At 36.7% G+C, this 21572-nt stretch overlaps 1 protein-coding gene across 1 annotated transcript in view; it reads left to right on the forward strand.

Annotated features, from left to right (window-relative positions):
* Positions 1-263: 263 nt before the first annotated feature.
* TTYH3 (tweety family member 3) overlaps positions 264-21572 on the forward strand; it is a 443816-nt gene continuing 422507 nt past the window's right edge. Inside the window, exon 1 of the mRNA XM_053695221.1 lies at positions 264-756. Coding sequence (XP_053551196.1) covers positions 631-756 — 126 coding nt within the window. The 5' untranslated portion in view covers positions 264-630. The remainder of the gene's footprint in view (positions 757-21572) is intronic.

Genomic DNA, 21572 nt, shown 5'->3' on the forward strand with positions numbered 1-21572 from the left:
CTGGGTAGTACAGTGTGAGTAGGGCTGGTATTGGACTTGGAGGAGGGCACAATGCAGAGTGGGAGGAAAGCTGGGTAGTACAGTGTGAGTAGGGCTGGTATTGGACTTGGAGGAGGGCACAATTCAGAATGGGAGGAGAGCTGGGTAGTACAGTGTGCAAGCGGGGCTGGTATTGGACTTGGAGGAGGGCACAATGCAGAGTGGGAGGAGAGCTGACTATAAAGTGTAAATGGGGCTGGACTCAATTTTGGAGGAGAATGGCAGAGATGAGACAGGGAGGAGGGCAGATCTGAGACTAGGAGGGGAATCATTCAGATTGAGAGGAGGGGTTGAAGCAGAACGAGTCTCCGGCAAACAAAGAGCCTGAGCTCCGGTGCTGAGATTGATAACCGCATCCGTGCGTGTTACTTCCCTAGGTAGAAAGCAACTGTGCCGGTTGAGGATGACCACGGGACCCCCGGGGAATAGCCGGCTTTGGAGCTGGACCCATTCAGCATAGGGTGCATGGTTATGGACCGGCGGAGGGTAGTGTGACCCAGCCGAGACCCCACACTTAGCTTCAGGTGCCCCTATGGCTGGCAGGCCGCACGTGTGAACCAGGGCTGTTGCTTGCTCAGGAACATATAGACCATGGCCACTGCCATCAGCTATACCCCACCATGGTGGGTCAACCTGCTGCACAGACTCCCCCACCTAAACCTGCAATGGGAGACCCTGAGTGGCGACTTTCACCCCGAGGACACCGACTACCAGCAGGTAAGACCACTGGAAAGGTTACATGGCGAGTTTGTGGCAATGGGGGCATCTGCTGCCATGCATAATACTGTCCTACCGTCATAAGTAGGCAACATCTGGGTCTGTATCAGTAGGAAACATCTGGGTGATATGAAGACAGCATGGGGGTTATCATCTGTAAGAAACATCTGGATTGGTGATTGGTAGGCAACACCTGGGTGGGTCAGTGATTAATATTTTGCATCTAACTAGAGTTGCTGTGACCTATAAGCCACATCTGGAGACACTGTGATAATTAAGTAGAGTCTCACTCTAGGGGGACCTGTGTTTGTGAACTGTGGTTAAAAAAAATAAATTGGTGGGTTAATATTGAATAGAAATTTAGTGGCATTTATAAGCTCAACATTTGTGGGGTTTATGGAATTGTGATCACCAAGCAATTTCTGAGAGACCTGTCACTAGACTGCACCTGGGGGTCTTGTTTACTCATTGAGTGACATCAGGGGGAACTGTGATCATTAGTTAACATCTGGGTGGTGGCAACTTTTAGTACCCAACATCTGCTGTGCCAGTGATGAGTGAGCAAGATCTGTGGAGGCTGAAGTGACCTGTGATCATTAGCCAACATTTCTGGTGTCTTGTTCAGTGGGCAGCATCTGAAGGTGTCTGTGATTAGTATGAAACACTGTGGCTGTGATCTGTAGGTTTCATTGGTGTGTTGTGAAAATCAAATAGCATTACCTAATGTTAGCAGTTTTAGTAGTGTTGATTGGGCCATTACCATTGATTCTATTCACACAGCATCACAGCTCTTACACTATATAAATATAGTTTTCAGTTACATCATTCCTCCCTAATTTATAAAGTATCAGTGTCTCACAGTTTTATAGGGTGCCAGTTTATTGAGAAAAAGGTCTGCCCATTTCATGTTAAAGTCGTGTGGTGACATCAGTGTTTTTGTTCTGAAATGAGCAATGCTGTGCTATGCTCCATGCGTTTATTTTAGATAAGGGAATTGTTTCACAATGACAGGAACATTCCACATATGCTCACTGTATGTGTTGTAGTTATTATGATTTACAAAGAATATGCCTCATATATTGGCAGTAACCCTTTATAAGAGCAAGTATCCATGCAACCTTTAATTGGTCATTCCAAATTGCATTATTGTTATCATTAGCTGTTAATTGTGAAGATCCATCTTACTATGCAGCACGTATGACTGAATATTTATGGGGTTATTGGCTATATAGGAAAAAGCAAATGTCAAATTATACAATTATCTTCATTCATATGCTAATCATTTTCTTATTGGGCCCTAATATTCTCAACAAATTCTTGTGTGTATTCAAGGTGACACAATTCAATTCCAACAGTGATGAACTGATACCAGGACTATGCACACAACACTTCATTTTAGGATTTTGCTTATTTATGTTGAATTACATTCAGTTCCCCATGAATTTTCTGTACTGTACAATAGGGACTTTCCACTTAAAAAAAATACCCCTCTAATAATACATAATAGCATTTTTCTTGTCATTCTCTCATATACATTGCTGGGTTTAATATGTAATGACAATTTTCGGTTCAGAATATATATATATATATATATATATATATATATATATATATATATATATATATATATATATTTTTTTTTTTTTATATATATATATTTTTATATATATATATATATTTTTATATATATATATAGTAGTTGATGGCTGCATTGATAATGCTTCTAGCAGATGTGCTGGGAAAAGCAACTAAAGGAATTTAAGATCTTTTTAGGTATGCTTCAGGCTATCCTGAGGATTAATTATCTCTTGTCTAGAATGAAAACATGGCAGACAGACCCTTTTAATTTATTTTATTATTATTATTGTTGTAATATTTCAACTTTTTTTATTGTATTAAAGGGACACTGGACCCAATTTTTTTTCTTTTGTGATTCAGATAGAGCATGCAATTTTAAGCAACTTTCTAATTTACACCTATTATCAATTTTTTTCCGTTTTCTTGCTTTCTTTATTTGAAAAAGAAGACATCTAAGCTATTTTTTTTGTTCAGAACCATGGAAAGCACTTGTTTATTGGTGGATGAATGTATCCACCAATCAGCAAGAACAACCCGGTTTGTTCACCAAAAATGAGCCGGCATCTAAACTTACATTTTTGCATTTCAAATAAAGATACCAAGAGAATGAAGACAATTTGATAATAGGAGTCAATTAGAAAGTTGCTTTAAATTGAATCACAAAAGAATAAAATTGAGTTCAGTGTCCCTTTAAACACATTATTATTGCATACTTGTAATTAACAAAAGCAATGGGGCTTTGGGCTCCTTTCTATTTGAAAGGGGTTTGACTGACATGGATAGATCATTATCTAGGTATTGAAGATAGGACAGCAAGGTCAGACATTGTGTAGGCAATCCAGGCATGCCAAATCATTTACAAGTATGGTGACATACTGTAAAATTGAAGGGACAGTGAACTACAAATTTTAAAAGTAAAAGCTGTAATTGTAAAGGGACATACTATCATGAACTTGTAGTTTGTTTTGCAAAGTATTTTTATTTTGTTACAGTCATACCCCAAATTAAAGGGACAGTCAAGTCAAAATTAAACGGTCATGATTTAGATAGGGCTTGCAATTTTAAGTAACTTTCCAATTTACTTTTATCACCAAATTTGCTTTTCTTCTCTTTGTTGAAAGCTAAACCTAGGTAAGCTCATATGCTAGTTTTTAAGCCCTTGAATGCCACCTCTTATCTCAGTGCATTTTAACAGTTTTTCACATTTAGACAGTGCTCGTTCATGTGTCCATATAGATAACATTGTGCTCACTCCTGTGGAGTTATTTAAACGGACAGTTCACCCAAAATATTTCTCCCCTTTAAATTGTTCCCAATGATTAATTTTACCTGCTGGAGTGTTTAAAATTGTTTACCAGTAGCTCCTTTACCCTTAATTTGGCATTTGAAATAGCTGTTTTAGCCTGTGGTATCCCAACCTATACTGAAAGTTTCTATACTGGAGTATATTCTATTGAATAGCCTAAGTAAACACAGCCAGCAGAAGAGATTACACCCTCAGTGGGGGGCATCATAGTTAAGTAATAAAATGATGATAATTTTCCATTGTTCTCTCTAAATATTGAGCTTTGGTTTTCTAGACCAGTGGTTCTCAACCAAAGTGACCTCAAGGCCCGGTTAATTTGAGCTGGACATGTCCAGGGCCCGGTAGATAGAGATATATATATATATATATATATATATATATATATATATATATATATATATATATATATATATTTTAATATTAAGCAGAAGCGGGCTGATCGGCCAGGCAAATAGGACCTGGGCCGAGGGACCAGCAAGTAGGGGGGCCCACAAATGGCATCTCCACGGATCCTGGTGCGTTCCTTAAAGGGACACTGAACCCAATTTTTTTCTTTTGTGATTCAGATAGAACATGCAATTTTAAGCAACTTTCTAATTTACCCCTATTATCAACTTGTCTTTGTTCTCTTGCTATCTTTATTTGAAAAAGAAGGCATCTAAGCTATTTTTTGGTTTAGGACCCTGGACAGCACTTGTTTATTGGTGGGTGAATTTGTTCACCAAAATGGGCCGGAATTTAAACTTACATTCTTGATTTTTAAATAAAGATGACAAGAGAATGAAGAACATTGATAATAGGAGTAAATTTGAAAGTTGCTTAAAATTTCATGCTCTATCTGAATCACAAAAGAAAAACATTGGGTTCAGTGTCCCTTTAAGCTGGAGTTTTCAGTTGCCCTATCAGTAACTAAGCAGTGGGTTTAGTGAGGGCCCTGGAGTGTGGGGGGTCCTGCCGGGGGTCTGTCGCTGTGAGTGCCATGTAGTGTGGGGTCTGGCCCTGAAGGTTGGAGGCCCTTTCTCTGGCCCTTAAGGTCAGGGCCCACCAGCAGGGCTATCACGGCCTGGTACTGGGCCATGGCCCGGCTGTTGAGAAACCAGGTTCTAGACAAATATAATATAAGGAAGCAAGTGTGTGTACACAAAGTGATAACATAATGAGATCTGATATTACCTGAAGTTCAATCCATCGTAATAGGCTGTGGTTTAAAAGCACAAAACCAGCTACTTCATATACACAAATAAACCGAAAAATGCAATTTCTCTGCAGCTGGTATAACAAGTCATTGAAAATACATTCATATAAAAACAATTTGTGTACTGTCCCTTTAAGAGTCAGCACTGATTAGCTAAAATGCAAGTCTCTCAAAAAAACTGAAATAAGGGGCAGTCTGCAGAGGTTTAGATACAAGGTAATCACAGAGGTAAAAGGTATATTAATATAACAGTGTTGATTATGCAAAACTGGGGAATGAGTTATAAAGGGATTATCTATCTTTTTTAAACTAATAGAAATTCTGGATTAAACTGTCCCTTTAAGGGATGGGCTAAAATGATAATGTAAATGTTCTTCCTTTTCTCTTTTGAAAGCTTCAAAGGCACCACTGCATACAGCACTTTCTGCTACACTTTATCATGCACTCCTATAAAATATTCTCATGTTGTAATGTGGATTGGCTGAAAGCGTATCTTCAGTACTCTCATACAGATTAGGCACTATATATTCTGGCAGGTTTGTAATGATTTTAGTTAAATCTGCTTGCGCTAATGTGCTTCTGTCTATAACGAAGTTAAATCAGGGCTCGACAAACCTGGGAGCCACTGCCCCACTGGAATTTTACCTTTGGCTCCTAACGTTTGGCTAATTCTCCATATATCTATATACAAATATGTGTGTTACTATCTCTATGGTATATTAAACTACTGCATTTTGTATATTTCTGGGCCTGTGGGGTTAAATCACTGCTCGTTGTGGTCAACTGGCAAATAAGTGGGTTAAATAACTCCTGTGTATGTGTTACGGGCAAGATGATGATTTACTGGTAGGAATTAGCTGATAACTAACTACCTACCTAACTATGGGAAATATAAAGTATTATCTAAGACATGAGAAGTGGTTGATTTCTTTGTGCTCAGGACAACACAAATCTAAATAATCCACTGGCACAGAGCTATTTAGTTTATGAGGAGATATGTGTGGAATTGAAATCTTTACCTATTTACAGGGTTTTGTTACTTCCCTAATTTCTTCCCTTTAATTGGTTTTCAATGATCCATTTACCTGCCACAGTGTTTAAAAAAAAAAAAAAAGCTCTTTTTACTTTATTCCGTCAATTGAAATAAGCTGATTTTCCCTAAATATATTGAAAGTTGGCTAAAGAAAAGAAAGCTGTGACAGCAGAATAAATTACACTCTCAGTAGGAGGTAAAAGAGATAAGCAATGACTTTTTAATTGTTCTCTCTATGTAGTGGCCTTTGGTTTACAGACAGAGATAATATAAAGAAGCATATATGTGTACAGAAAGTGAAAAAAAAGGACATCCGATTTCTCTGCAAGCTCAACCCATATTGATGGGTTGTAGTTTAAAAGAACAAAGCCAGCTATTTCAAATACAAAAAAAATAAACCCAAACAATTTCTCATACATTTTATACTCTGCAGCTGATATAACAAGTCATTTGAAACACATTAAAGAGACCGTCTACTACAAAATGTTTATTGTTTAAAAAGATAGATAATCCCTTTATTATTCATTCCTCAATTTTGCATAACCAACATGGTTATATTAATATAATTTTTACCTCTGTGATTACATTGTATCTAAGCCTCTTCTGATCACATGACTATTTGTTTATTATCTGTTGACTTGCATTTTTGCCAATTAGTGCTGTGTTGTGCACAACTCCACGGGCGTGAGCACAATGTTATCTATATGGGCCACCTGAACTTGCAGTCTTCTGTTGTAAAAAGCTAATAAAAAAGCATGTGATCATGGGGCTGTCTTTAGTGGCTTAGAAACAGGCAGACATTATTTAGAGCTTTAAATGTTATAAAGTATATTAATATAACAATGTTGGTTGTGCAAAGCTGGGGAATGGGTAGTAAGGAAATATCTATCTTTTTAAACTATGACAATTTTGGTGTAGACTGTCCCTTTAAGGTAAAAACAATTTTACTGTCATTTTAAGTGTTTAATTTACTGATTCACCTACCAAGTAAATGATCACCTCTGATATCAGTGTGTAAATGTGATATCACACAATAATAAAATAATGTTTTATGTTGATCAGAATGCCTGGCAACTCTTTATATCTGAGTTATCAAAAATGAGAAAAAAAAATCTAAAGGAAAAGTTTTTTTGTAACTAAATTATAAAGAAACAGGTACTGTGGATTTCCTTGTTGGATATAATTTTCCTTGCATGGTTACCTTGGGAACAGGGATTCATCCATCTTTGCAAAACTACAGTATTTTTGCTGCAGTACTAAAAAAAAAAAAAAGGTTATTTTTTTTCCTAGGTGTATCTTAAATTTTGTCATTAGGTCCAAATATGTATTTACATAGACACTTTACCAGTAATATTATGCGGTGCAGATATTTTAAAGTAACATTCTAATATAAAAACAAAATGCTCTATTTTGTTTGAACCTTTTTTATTTTTAAGCAAATTATTTTCTTTTGCTATGAGTTTAACTTTTTATAAGGGGGTTAAGTGCATAGTCTAATTTGAGGATATAACCAGTGAGCCAATCAGGAGCAGGCATATTTATTTATTTATAAAATATTTTACCAGGAAGGATGCATTGAGATTTCTCTTGTTTTCAAGTATGTCCTGGGCATATATGTGTATGCTCCAGACAATAGCCATATTACAGGTGTTCCAGGAGTGTATGTGCTTTTAAGATGGTGCGTGCCAGGTTGTGTGCTTTTTGATTTGTTTAGATTTTTTGGGAAGAGGAATTTTGATTTATATGCTATACTAAAGAAATAGAGAATTTGGGTGGGGGGGGGGGAATTAGGGTTGCCACCTCAGCCATGTTTTCCTGGACACTTATGCAGACATCCCAACTCTCCCTAAAGTTCAGGGAGTCTCCCTGATTGCAATAGCGGCTCCCTGATGCCAGCAAATGGAGTGCAATCTCCATGACATTCCAAGTACCATGATCCAATGTGGCCCAAATCTGGAAAAGTATTTTTTTAAGGAATGCCTTTAGTTGCTGGGACGTTATAGAACCCTCAAAGCATCAGTAACCAAAAAGCCCACGCTGATTTTAGAAAAATAAAACACAGATACTACCTTATTTACTGCACGTAATTCAACGTCGTATTCTAAAATATTTAGGCTTTTGAAAAGCGTACAATCACTGGAAAAAAGGTTTGTTGTATGTGGTTGTGCAATAAAGCTACTTTTTAAATGTGACTATAGTGGGAAGCTACTTTAATGATAAGTCTCTATCTTATTTAGGGTTTCAAGGTGTCCAATATATAACTGGGAGGGGGGGGGGGATCACGGTGCAGTAGCGGGTGAAGCCACCTCCCTGAAATTAGTTTTTGCAGGTTGGGATGTCTGCTTATGAGTTATACATGCTGCTGGGTGCGCAGGGAGGAACATGCATTGTTTCTGGACAGCACTATTCATATTCCTCCCTGCACACCCTGCAACATGTGTAACTTATAAGTGTTCTGTATTTTAAGGGACGGGTGGCAACCCTAGGGGGAATTATTAGAGCACAATGTCAATTGAATGGAATTAATACACATTTGAAGTACAGCTTGTATTTTTATTATAAAAATAGGTAACCAGAAACAGGGTAATGTCAGATTTGCTATTTCTATGTAAAACTTTAGCCTTATGCCTTGTATAAGGAACAATACAGCTTTTAAATGTGGGATATGGATCACAGGATGTGTGTTTGTGTGTGTTTAAATGTCTGTGTACCTCACAGATAACACACTTAGCTTGTCACCTCATTTTACCTGACAAGTGCTGCTGACAGCTCCTTGCAATTATTCAACTGTCGTTATCTCAAATCATAAATACATTATTAGTAGAAAAAGTGCTTTTGCCCTATATATATTCTCCATTTTTGTTTTACATCTATTAAAGAGGCATCCACCCCCCCCCCCCAAAAAAAAAGTCATATTTTATTGCAAAGAGTGTTTGGCTTTTGTTGGATATTTACATTGCTTACCCATGCATCCTGGTACATTTTCTACTTTTTTTTTTTTATGTAACCCCTTTTGCAGCACTGAACTTTAAACCCATTAGGATGTCACAGCCATTTGGCTGTACTAAAGCCAAAGGCGCTTCCTGAATGGGATCGTGGGCTGGAGGGCGTGCCTAGCATCATAGGCACTCCCCCCTGACACAATCCCATCATTGAAATCACGCGATCGCATAAACGATTGCTAGATTTACATTTTTTACTTATTTGTTTACATCGGAAATTCGGAACTTAGACAAATAAGTCCGGGCGGGAAGGGGTTTAGAGTGCACATCTACTGGTTTGTATCTATATACATATCCTTTCTGTCCCACAATATGCCCCGCAGCAGTGATCTAAATCTTGCTATCCTGTAACACACATGGTCAGTTAAGGGGATAAACCACAGCTGCAGATTATGCAATAGTATTTTTTTGACCCTTACCTGTAAGGGCCCAGTTCCACAAACCGTATGATTCTTTTATCACCACAGTGGGAGAAATTGAAGGGATAGAAATTGGAAGAGAGCACAAAGCTCAGCTACCCCTCAGGATTGCACAAAATAGAGAAGTGTGGTTGTCAGACCTGCATCTCTCCCCCTCCAATGAATATTTTGTTTTCTAAACTAACGGAAAGTTTGTTTAGTGTATTTGCCCTTTGAAATAACCTTTTTGTTTGAAGTCTATTAAAGTGACATTAAACACACAAAAAACGTGTGTGTATGTATATGTGTGTGTGTGTGTGTGTGTGTGTGTATATATATATATATATATATATATATATATATATATATATATATATATATATATATATATATATATATATATATATATATATATATTATATATGCATAAAGAAAAAAATGTAAACCTTATCCAGCAGTTCCACATAAGTCTAAATGAATAAAAAAGTAAGAGCTGCGAGAATCTCAAAACAAACGCACTAATACGGATGTCGGGTATATTGCAAACAAATCATTTAATGTCAAAGAATATATATATATATATATATATATATATATATATATATATATATATATATATATATATATATATATATATATATATATATATATATATATATATATATATATATATAACAAGGTGGAAAAATAAAAGGTGACCACTCTATTCGTGATCCACAGTGACCAAAAGCATATGCGATTCATTCATTACCCAACATACAACCAGGGGATCCCAAGAGTCCAAATAAAGAGTGCGTCCACTGGATTAAGAATAGATGGGTCCGTACATATGGACAGTTAAAGGCAATGAAATAAAGCCAAAAAGGGTCAATCCTCTTGAAGTACACCTCTGTCTTAATCTTATTCACAGAATAATATATAGTAGATGTGGTTGCGAGCGTGCTTACAAATTAACAAGACACTACTGGGGGCCAATAATTCACCAGTTATCCCTGAGCTTTGTCCCCAACACTCACTCAATTCCAGAGAGAGCTGAACAATTGCCAATGGGACTAAGTATTACCGTTCAGCAGGGAATTCTGGCGTCTGTCTCTTTGTCAGGTATACACGTAACGCCTCTCACTCAGCGTTACCCAGTGTTACTTGATTGCAGAGTCTCAGTGTATCTTCACCCCGTGTCTCCTCAGTATTCAGCTCACTACTGATCCGTTCTTGTTGGTACTCACATATAGTTGCATAGGAAAACAAACAGAGGTAGTCGTTGGGATGTAAACGCTGTAATTTTAGACAGCGTGGAAGTCGGCTCCAGCCGATTGACAACCGCTACACGTGTTTCACCCTACGTCACTAAGGGCTTCCTCAGGCACAGTGTACTGATATCCGTTGTAGAGATTCTGCTCTATTTACCAAGAGCCCCACAGGTGAATTGAAACTAAATTAATTGTTGCACAATATAACAAAAAAAACCTAAATGTAACTACATTTAACAAGCCAAACTAGCTACTCAAAAAGTCACTCAACCTAACATCCGTAATAAGCACTATTTTATCTAAAATGCATATGTAATACCTAACCTAACAACTGTGAGTAAATAATATTCTATTAGTTTTTCAGTTACATAAGGCATCCATATGGAGGATTGGAGAGACCTATAAAGTGTATCCAGATTACAGTACAGTGGTCATAGGATAAGAACAATATCTCCTTATATGAACATAAAGCCTAGGGTATAATTTAATCAAAACTAACTATTGTTAGCATCTAGTGGTATATATATAATGCCCACAAGTTAAATACATACAGAAATTATTATCCATGGCTTTAATTGTTCAAAAAGGGGGCAACGTTTAATTCTTCATTTAACCCTAAAGGTTGCAGTGAATTTAAATGATATATCCATCTACATTCAGATTTTAGGAATAAATTATCCCAATCACCCCCTTTTTCACTAATGTCTATTAATTCAAGACCCATGAATTTCAAATCATGTATACTGCTCTGGTGCACCTCAAAGAAATGTCTAGCAACTCCACTGTCCTTAATTTTCTCGTTAAGGATATCCCTCCTATGCTCCTTCATTCGTTCCCTAAATTCTCGGTGGGTTTTATCCACGTAAAACCTGGGGCAGGAGCAAAAGGCAACATAGACAACCCCCTCACTGCGACATGTAATATGACCCTGAACTTTATGGGAATGTCCCCAAATGTCAGTCATAAACTGGCCCTTTAAGACATGTTTGCACATTTTACATTTGCCGCATTTGTAACAGCCATCCTTCTTTTGGTGCTTGCCTAACCAGTCATTATTCCCCTTATAGTGCTATGAACTAGTTTGTCCTGAAGTGAGGGAGCACGTCTAGCTGTCATTAGGGGATACTCCAATATGAATGTCTGTGTCTGTGGTTAAGATATTCCAGTGTCTACGTAGTACCTTCCCTAATTCTTCCCATTCAGAATTAAATGTACAGTACTAATAAACCTAAATTCAGAGCTGGTATGTTTATCCACTGTCTCATATAGTAATTTTTCACGTGGAGTATCCATGGCACTATGGTATCCTTTCTAAATTATTTTGTTAGTTTATCCCCTAGCCTTAAACCTCTCCTTTAAGTCATCTGCATATTGCTTAAATGATGAAGCAGAAGAACAATTTATTTTCTGTCTAAGGTATTGGCCAATAGGGATAGCATTAATCTGATGTTGGGGATGGTGACTAGAGGCTTCAAGTAATGTATTTGCAGATATGCTTTTCCTAAATGTTACTCTAACCAATCTATTATCATGCTTAGAAATGTTAAAATCCAAAAAGGCTAAAGATTCATAGCTCCAATCAAATGTAAATTTCAAATTCCAATAATTACTATTGAGTAACTGCATGAATTTTAACAGATCATCAGAGGTGCCCTCCCATAATAGGAGGACATCATCTCTATATAGCGAATCCATAAAATTATAGATTTATCATATTCAGTGGCCGTATCCAGGATATTTTCATGCTCCCATCTATCTAAATACAGGCATGCATAGGTTGGAGCACAGCAAGCTTCCATTGCTATGCCCCTTATTTGTCTGTAATATTTACCATTATATCTGCAATTCCTGTTCAGAACAAAATGTAGCAAGTCTATGACAAAATTTGTATGGTCTATAAATTTATGACCCCTTTGATTTAGAATGTCCTTAATTGTGTCTACTCCTTTAGTATGAGGAATGGAGGAGTATAGTGCTTCCACGTCTATAGACACTAGATTTGTTTGTGGAGTTAGTACCACATCATCAAGTTTTCTTAAAGGGACACTCACTCAAAATTAAACTTTCATGATTCAGATAGAGCAGGCAATTTTAAACAACTTTCTAATTTACTTCCATTAACTAAATGTGCACAGTCTTTTTATATTTAAACTTTTTGAGTCACCAGCTCCTACTGAGCATGTGCAAGAATAAGTGTGTATGCATTTGTGAACGGCTGATTACTGTCACCTGGTACGTGTATGCATTTGTGATTGGGTGATGGCTGTCACATGGTACAGGGGGAGTGGAAAAAGAAAAAAAAACTACTAGTCATTTGAAGTTCAGACTAAGTGCTACTGCATTGTCTTGTTATCTTGCATTTGTTGATTATGCAAATATACAGTGTTGACTGGTCCTTTAACGCTTCTGTAGTGTCTTTGACATAGGAAGGTAAGGAGGTAAGATGGGGCCGTAGGCACCAGTCTAAATATTTTGTAACACCTTCCATTAATCCCCCCCCCATTCCTGACATTATTGACCTACCGGGGGGGGGCAATTTCTGTTAGTGTATTTTAGGTGTTGTGTAAAAAGTAGGGGTAATTGGAAATTTCACCTGCATGTAAGATAGTTCTTTTTTTATTAATACGCCCATCCACAAAGGCTTTTTTAAGGATGTTATCCAGTTCATCCTTATACTGTGTAGTGGGGTTGAATTTCAGTTTTTCATATTGAGTAGTGTTGTTTAGTTGTCTCATACATTCTAATTTGTAGTCAAGCTTATTAAGAATAACAACATTGCCCCTTTATCTGACGGCTTTATCTCAATGGTTTTATCCATAATCAAATCGCTAAGTGCCATTTGTTGTTCCTTGGTCAAATTATCTTTTTTATTTTTGTTTACAGACAAATCTTTCAAGTGTTTTTCCACTAATTTGACAAATGTCATAACACTTGGCACCATCGATAGGGACGGCATATAAGAAGACTTGGGTTTAAGGTTACTAAACCCTATACCCAAGGGGTTATCCCCTTCAATCTTCTACTTTGACAGAGTTTCTAAATTATCCAGAGCTATCCCATCATGCATATCCAAACAGCCAACTTTAAATTAGCCCATATTGAGTTTTCTAAGAACGACCTTCCTAGCAAAAAGATTGAGGTCTTTACAGGCAGTGAACCTATCCAAATTATTATAAGGGCAGAAATTTAAGCCCTTGCTCAAAACTTCAATATGTGATTGATTTAGTTCCTTATTGGATAGGTTGACTATCTCAAGACCTTGTTTATTGTCATCTATTGTTTTAGTAACTTGTTGCTCTGCTGACTTCTCAGGGCATAGGTTGTTGGTTTTTGGCCAGATTTTTCTGTTTCCTTCCTCCCCGTCTTCTCTTTTTTTTGTCTATTGCCCTCCTGTTTCCTAACAAAATGCCCCTTTTTTCTACCTCTATTTCTCCTATGGGATCTGCTAGATTCAGGTTCTGAGCCTGATCTTACTGAATCAGAGGTGCCAGATTTTTGACCAGCATAATCATACACTACACCTTCCTTATAATCCAACAAATCCCTGAAAAACTTCCTCCTTTTTCTTGATTTTATTTCATCCTGTAATTTCCTAAATTCAATTCTGATTTCTTCACTTAATTTACTATATTATTCATTGCTCTGCCATTTATTAAAATTGTCATTAGATTCCTGAACTTCTTTGTCTATTTTATCCTGCTTAGCTTCTGTTTCTTTAATAATTAATTTCATCATTTTTAAAGAGCATTCAGTCAAGCACTTTTCCCATTCCTCTTTAAAGTCTAAGGTCATTGGTTGATTAAGATTTATACCAGGTTTCTTTCTTAATCTAAGACCACGTGGTATCATCTCATTGTCAATATATCTTTTCAAACTACTAATCTCCCACTTCATTTTCAGTTGCTTAATAAGATTATTTTTATGGGTTTTATAGTCCTGAAATATACTTTTACCAACCACAGTTACTGCATCTTTGGGTGCCTCCAAAGCAAAGGTCTCAGCCAGGTCAAACTCCCATTCAGTTTCATCAATGGATGCCATAATTAAATAGCTAATTATGTGTGTAGGTCAGAGTACTCTCAGCTCCTACAAAGTGAATCCACTAAGCAGCACGGTACTAGAAAGGGTATTGACACTCAGGAAATAGTATTAATTTAATATACCAGCTAGCATTGGATTATATTGGCTATGATCAAGGACCCCCACCTACTCCAAATATTGAGATGGGTACCAAGGTGCTCTGAGGTTTAAAGGATAATCTAATAAGCATAAAGAAAAAATGTAAACCTTATCCAGCAGTCCCACATAAGCCTAAATGAATAAAAAAAATAAGAGCTGCGAGAATCTCAAAACAAACACACCAATACGGATGTAAGGTATATTGCAAACAAATCATTTAATGTCAAAGAATATATATATAACAAGGAGAATAAATAAAAAATAAAAAGGTGACCATTCTATTCGTGATCCACAGTGATCAAAAGCATATGCGATTCATTCATTACCCAACGTACAACCAGGGGATCCCAAGAGTCCAGATAAACAGTGCGTCCACTGGATTAAGAATAGATGGGTCCGTACATATGGACAGTTAAAGGCAATGAAATAAAGCCAAAAAGGGTCAATACTCTTGAAGTACACCTCTGTCTTAATCCTATACACAGAATAATATATAGTAGACGTGGTTGCGAGCGTGCTTATATAAAAAAAAGTCATGAACCAGTTGTGATAGGCATAACATTACTTGTAAAGCAGATTATACCACTAAAAAAATTCCTAGGGATAACTTGGTGCACGGAAGTTCTAAAACTCAACAAAAGAAGAAATAAAGAGAACGTATTCGGCACTAGCCATTTTATTAAAAAATAAAATGCCAGGAAGAGTTAATAATTCTCCCAAGTTATTGTCAAATCACACCAAACTCATCGTCCATCATCACAAACTATTTATAAAATGGAAAATAAAAGAAATCCTAATACATTGCTACAAAAAAAGAACAACATTCCTGTCGGAGGGCTACTAAATAAATACAGAATTATAATGGCAACATCATCGTGCCAAATGGTGTAATCCAGAAAGTCTCTGCAAATCGAGACTTTAGTGCAGTTTCATTGATCCTAGTTAACAAGTCACCCGGGTGCTCTAAAGGCAGAAGTTTATTGCACTAATATCCAAAAAGTCACTGTACAGAGCTATAGCAATTTGTGAATGAAGAAGACCCCAGAGTGGAGCAGTTTACTTAAAAAATGGTACTCCCAGAGTTAAAGGGGCAGTTTACTCCAAAAATTCCATTGTTAAAAAAAGATCAATAATCCCTTTATTACTCATTCCCCAGTTTTGTACAGCCAACATGGTTATATTAAAATGTATTTTACCTTTGTGATTATTTTGTATCTAAGCCTCTTTTGACAGCCCCCTGGTCACATGGCTATTTATTAGTAGTTAACTTGCATTTTAGCCAATTAGTGTTGTGTTGTGCACAGCTCCACAGGAGAGAGCACAATGTTAACTATATGGCCCCCATGGATTAGCAATCTCTTGTTGTGGAAAGCTAATAAAAAAGCATGTGACGAGGCTGTCTGCAGTGGCTTAGAAACAGACATTTAAAGGTTTTAAATGTTATAAAGTATATTTATATAACAATATTGTTTGTGCAAAGCTGGGGAATGGGTAGTAAAGGTGTTATTTATCTTTTTAAACAATAACAATTTTGGTGTTGACTGTTCCTTTACGTCAAGCAATCGCTCACCTGTTCCAAAATCACATATTATCCTCCCAGAGTCTCACCAGAGCGGCCACTGATGCTGTGGGAAAACTGATTTGTGAGTATGCTGCTCTGGGAAATTCTTTATCCACAAATTGCCCTAGCTCAGTACAGTGACCTTTTTAGCACTGTTTCAGTTTTTTATATTATGCCTTTTTAAACTTTTTTTTAACTGTATTAAAGGGCCACTAAAGTCAAAATTCAAGTTTCATGATTCAGATAAAGCATGCAATTTTAAAAAAAAAAAAATACTTCCATTATCAAAATGTGCACACTTTCTGAGATTCCAGCTCCTACTGAGCATGTGCACAGTATATACCTATATATGCATTTTGTGATTGCCTGATGGCTGTCACACGATACAGGGGGGAAGGACAATTGGATTAACTTTGAAATTTGCCAGACAATATTCTACTGCTAATTTAAAATTTAAAGTAAGTGCTATTGCATTGTCATTTTTAACGTGTATTTGTGAGTTATTCAATTATTCTGTGTTTAGGGGGTGGTTAAGATTTTAGTAAATGTGGAGAAAAAACATCAACAACATTGTTTAGACTAGTTTAAAGGGACAGTAAATATCTTGTAATTACAGTTTTTTTTCTGCACTTTTCAAGTAGATTAACATATCCCCTGAATCTGAATGTTATTAGAATAGGATAACTCTTTGTTTGCTGCAGTTGTTTTTCAGTGGTTAAACTCCACCCACCACTTATTTGAAGGAACCAATCCAGGCTTGAGTCTGAAGACAACTGGGCGCTTGCCAGCGCAATTGTATTCTTCTGCAGGAATCATCAGATAAAAAACTACACATTGGAAACAGATATGTGGGAAGGTTAGCCTTGTGAAGCCTGCAGTGTGCTCTTGCAGTTTTTAAGACTGGAAATTTTTCAGACCTAAATTACTTGAAATGGGGGGAGGGGCAAAATAAGTAATGTAAGTATATTGCACAGTTGTTAGCTATCCTTTTAAACTGATCACACCTTCATTCTAGTGACATGGCCTACAGGCACAAAAAATATATTTTCCTTTTCTCAAACACAACAAAAACCTTTTTTTTTTTTTTTCCCAAATGCACCAAAGGAAAAAACCCTCCCACTATAAATCCATTTAAAAAAAAAAGAAAAAAAAGTATAATTTTGCTTATTTTTAAATAACATTGTTCTAATTTTCAGACTCCTAACCAAGCCCCAACAATTTAGGAGAATACTGATGTATACCTACTCCAGCTTGCTCCTGTTTCTCTAAAGAGTCTTTTCATATGCAGGGGAGGGGGGTCTGCTATTTTCCACTTGCAGTGGGTGTTCCTGCTACATTTTTAACAGCTAAACTGGGAGCTTCTAAGTAAGTTTTTAAACCATTTTATATTCGATTTTTAGATCACTATCTGTGCATATTATTCTTTATAGTAATGTCTTACATGCCGTTATATGAAAATTGGTCTATACCGTCCCTTTAACCTCACACAACCTGCTTCCTTTTCTTTAGAACAAATCAAAAATGTGAGATGAGTTTTAAAATGTGATTTTTGTTTATACAGACAAAACGTGTGTGTTCCATACCTGTGTGTTGTGTGTTTTTTTTTGTTTTTTAACCCCTTAAGGACCAGCGACGTACCCTGTATGTCGCTGGCCTTTTTTTGGGACTTGATTGTTTTATAGCGCGGTCTTGCCACCAGCATTGAGACTGCTCTATTCCACAAAGCCTGCTGGAGGGAGGGCATTAATGGCGTGTTCTTGCTAGACTTGTGCTATTATGTCCTGAAAAAACCCTTAACGACCAGTGACATACAGGGTACATTGTGGTCATTAAGGGGTTAAATCAAATTTAGAATAATAATCTAACATCATCTGTTAGTTCTGGCTTTCTGCTCTGAATAACCAAAGTGGGGGTATGATATCCTCAGGCTGAGAAAAAAAAACGGATGACTAACACTTCACTTTTCCTGGATAGAATTATTTTTTTTCCCAGCCTGTGACAGTTATGTCATTGTAGTGGGAGTTGGTGTACCAAAGCATTTTCTTCTTTTCTTCTTCCTGTACGCATGCTTACCTGTCAATAAAGCAAATGTACAGAGTTTACTCGCCGTTATTGATCTAGTAAAATAATAATGCTATCCAGTGTTCTCCCCATATGCTCTGAGCATGCTGCTGTGTAAAAACTTTGGCAGACCTGTTCGCTGCCCATTTAAAAGGACATTATGGGAAATGTAGTTCCAAAACCTCTGGAGGGCCAAGTTTGAAGATGTCTGTTATAGAATAACATCCTTTTTACTGCAATTATTTTTCAAGAGCCAAACTTCACCCGTTTGCCTTATTTGGAGGAACCATTCTAGGCTTCAGTCCACTGACGACAAACTGTCATACATTTTAGTATAACATGCATTGTTTTGCAGCAGTTATCTGATAAAGCCAATTAGTTACTGATATGTAGCAGAGTTAGTCTTGAAACCTTATCAGGGTGCCTTTCACGTTCTGAGAATAACTTGCACATTTTTCAGAGCCATGCGACATGAAAAGGGAGCAAAATAAACAATACAATTATGCATAACCTAAACAGTTTATATAAAAATCCCTTTTTAAGGTTCCTGTAAACTGGGGTTGATCTTCTTGTACACATTGTGCTAGCTGGATGCGGTAACAAACTTGTACGAGATCAACACATGCCCTGGACATAATTGTGGTGAAGAACGTATTTGTGCAAAGCCGATTTGTTTTGACCTGAGGCTATATTGTCACTAGGAGTTGCAAGGAATCTGGATAATCACACAACAATCTAATTATCTAGTACTAGACAAAGATCTACCTTTTGGGCATAGACCTGCCTAACATGTTGTTTTTGTAGTTGGAGAAGTTTGTTTGATGTGGATTCCTATGTTTATTTATTGCCCGTTTATTCTGCTATCTTCACAGGAATAAGGGGGTAAAATCTGTAAACAGCTGTGCAGTGTTGCATAAATATTTCTTATCTTTCCTTTGTGTTTTATATCCCATTCCCTTTACCCTGAAGCATGAAAGTAAATGCAACTATTTATCTCTTTACCCTCTAGTTTGTGTGCTTTGAACAAAAAAACAACACAAAATGAGAATAAAAAATAAATTGCAGTGTGCCTTTATGATTTATCCCCCCCCCATATTTTAATATAAATTTAAACATACATGATTCAGGTAGGGCACGCAATTTTAAACAACTTTCCAATTTACTTTTATCATCAAATTTGCATTGTTCTCTTGGTATTCTTTGTTGAAAGCTAAACCTAGCTAGGCTCATGTGTTAATCTAAGCCCTTGAAGACCTGCCTCTTATTTCAGTGTATTTTCTTTTCAAGCTAGACGGAGCTAGTTCATGTGTGCCATATAGATAATATTTGTGCTCACTTCCAGGGAGTTATGAGTCAGCCACTAATTGTCTAAATGCAAGTCTGTGCAAAAGAACTGAGATAAGAGGCAGTCTGCAGAGGCTTAGAAACAAGTAAAGTGTATCAATATAACTGTTGGTTATGCAAAACTGGGGAATGGGTAATAAAGGGATTATCTATCTTTTGAAACAATGACAATTCTGGAGTGGACTGTCCCTTTAACTCTGTAAATTAAGATGTTTTTGTTTAATGCACCCTCCCCTAAGAGGCTGGAGAGCACTGCAGAATTCAGGAGTTAAACATTCTACTCCATGATTGACTGATTATTCAGTGCAGGAGCCCATTGATATCATGTCTCCAACTGGCACAGCATATGAGATAATGTAACCATACAAAGGGTATTTCCATTGCCTGTAAAATAATGCAGATTTTTAAATGTATACATATCTATTTGGAAATCCGTGCTTAAAGGGACACTCAAGTCAAAATTGAATTCACTGAAGATACTTATATGCATTTGTGATTGGCTGATGGCTGTCACATGATACAGGAAAAGTGGAAATAGACATAACTTTGAAAATTGTCAAAAAAAAATCTACTTATTTGAAATTTAGACTAAGTACTATTGCATTGTCTTTTTATTATGTATTTATTGATTATGCAAATCTACTGTTTTTACTGGTCCTTTAATTAAAGGGACCCAGCTCTCCTTTTTGTGTGTGTGACTCAGACAGAGGATACAAATATTTTAAAAAGTGTCCAGTTTAGTTTTGACTTTATTGTTCCTTTAAAGTTAGCCTACACCCTGCCTTTGTTTCTAATCAAAGACCGATATGGAAGTAATTATGTTGTGTACATCTGTTGCTCTCATAAGTAAAGCAGATGCTGAGCACTTTGTGGCTGAAATCTTGCTCAAATAAGCAATTTAAATTGTACAGCGAGTATGATTAGAGCGGAAAACTCCCTTTAAAGGGACAGTCTACTCCAGAATTTTGATTGTTTAAAAAGTTAGATAATCCCTTTATTACCCATTCCCCAGTTTTGCATAACCAACACTGTTATATTAATACACTTTTTACCTCTGTGATTTTACCTTGTATCTAAGCCTCTGCAGACTGTCTCCTTATCTCAGTTCTTTTGACAGGCTTGCATTTCAGCCAATCAGTGCTGGCTCATGAATAACGCCACAAGAGTGAGCACAATGCTATTTATAGGACACACATGAACTAGCACTGTCTAGCTGTGAAAAACTGTCAAAGTGTATGAGATAAGAGGTGGCCTTCAGTGGATTAGAAATGAGCATATATCAACAAAGAACCCTACCCCACAGTTTTGCATAACCAACATGGTTTAAAGCTTAAAAAAGTATTTTAATATAACAATGTTGGTTGTGCAAAGCTAGAGTATGGGTAATAAAGGCATTACCTATCTTTTTAAACAATAACAATTCTTGTGTAGACTGCCCCTTTAAAAGATATTTCTCTAGTGTGTATAGGTAGAACAACCATTCCTTATCATAGTCATTATGTTATTTGAATAATTCTATGAAAGAGATGTTAACCACTTAATGGATTGTCTCATAACATATATACATGTCCTGATGGTAGCTCATAGGATGACGATTTAACCCCTTTGAGCACAAACAGATCAGTGATGTTAACCCCCTTTAGTTGCCAGCAACAGAGCAATAATATAATCCCTTTCATGGGAATGAAGCAAATTTGATAATAGAAGTAAATTAGACATTTTATAAATTGTATTCTATGTCTGAGCTGAGTGCTCAGAGATGAAATATCTGAACTTCAGAAGCGATGCGACGCGAAGCAGCTGCTTCGCCTAGTGCCGCATTGCTTGCAGTGTGTCACAGCCTTAAGGCCTTGAAGGCTGCCTCTAATCTGAAAGGGTTTTGACAGTTTTTCACCACTAGAGGGCATTA

The sequence above is a fragment of the Bombina bombina genome, chromosome 11 (assembly GCF_027579735.1).
Source record: "Bombina bombina isolate aBomBom1 chromosome 11, aBomBom1.pri, whole genome shotgun sequence".
Taxonomy (NCBI): Eukaryota; Metazoa; Chordata; class Amphibia; order Anura; family Bombinatoridae; genus Bombina; species Bombina bombina.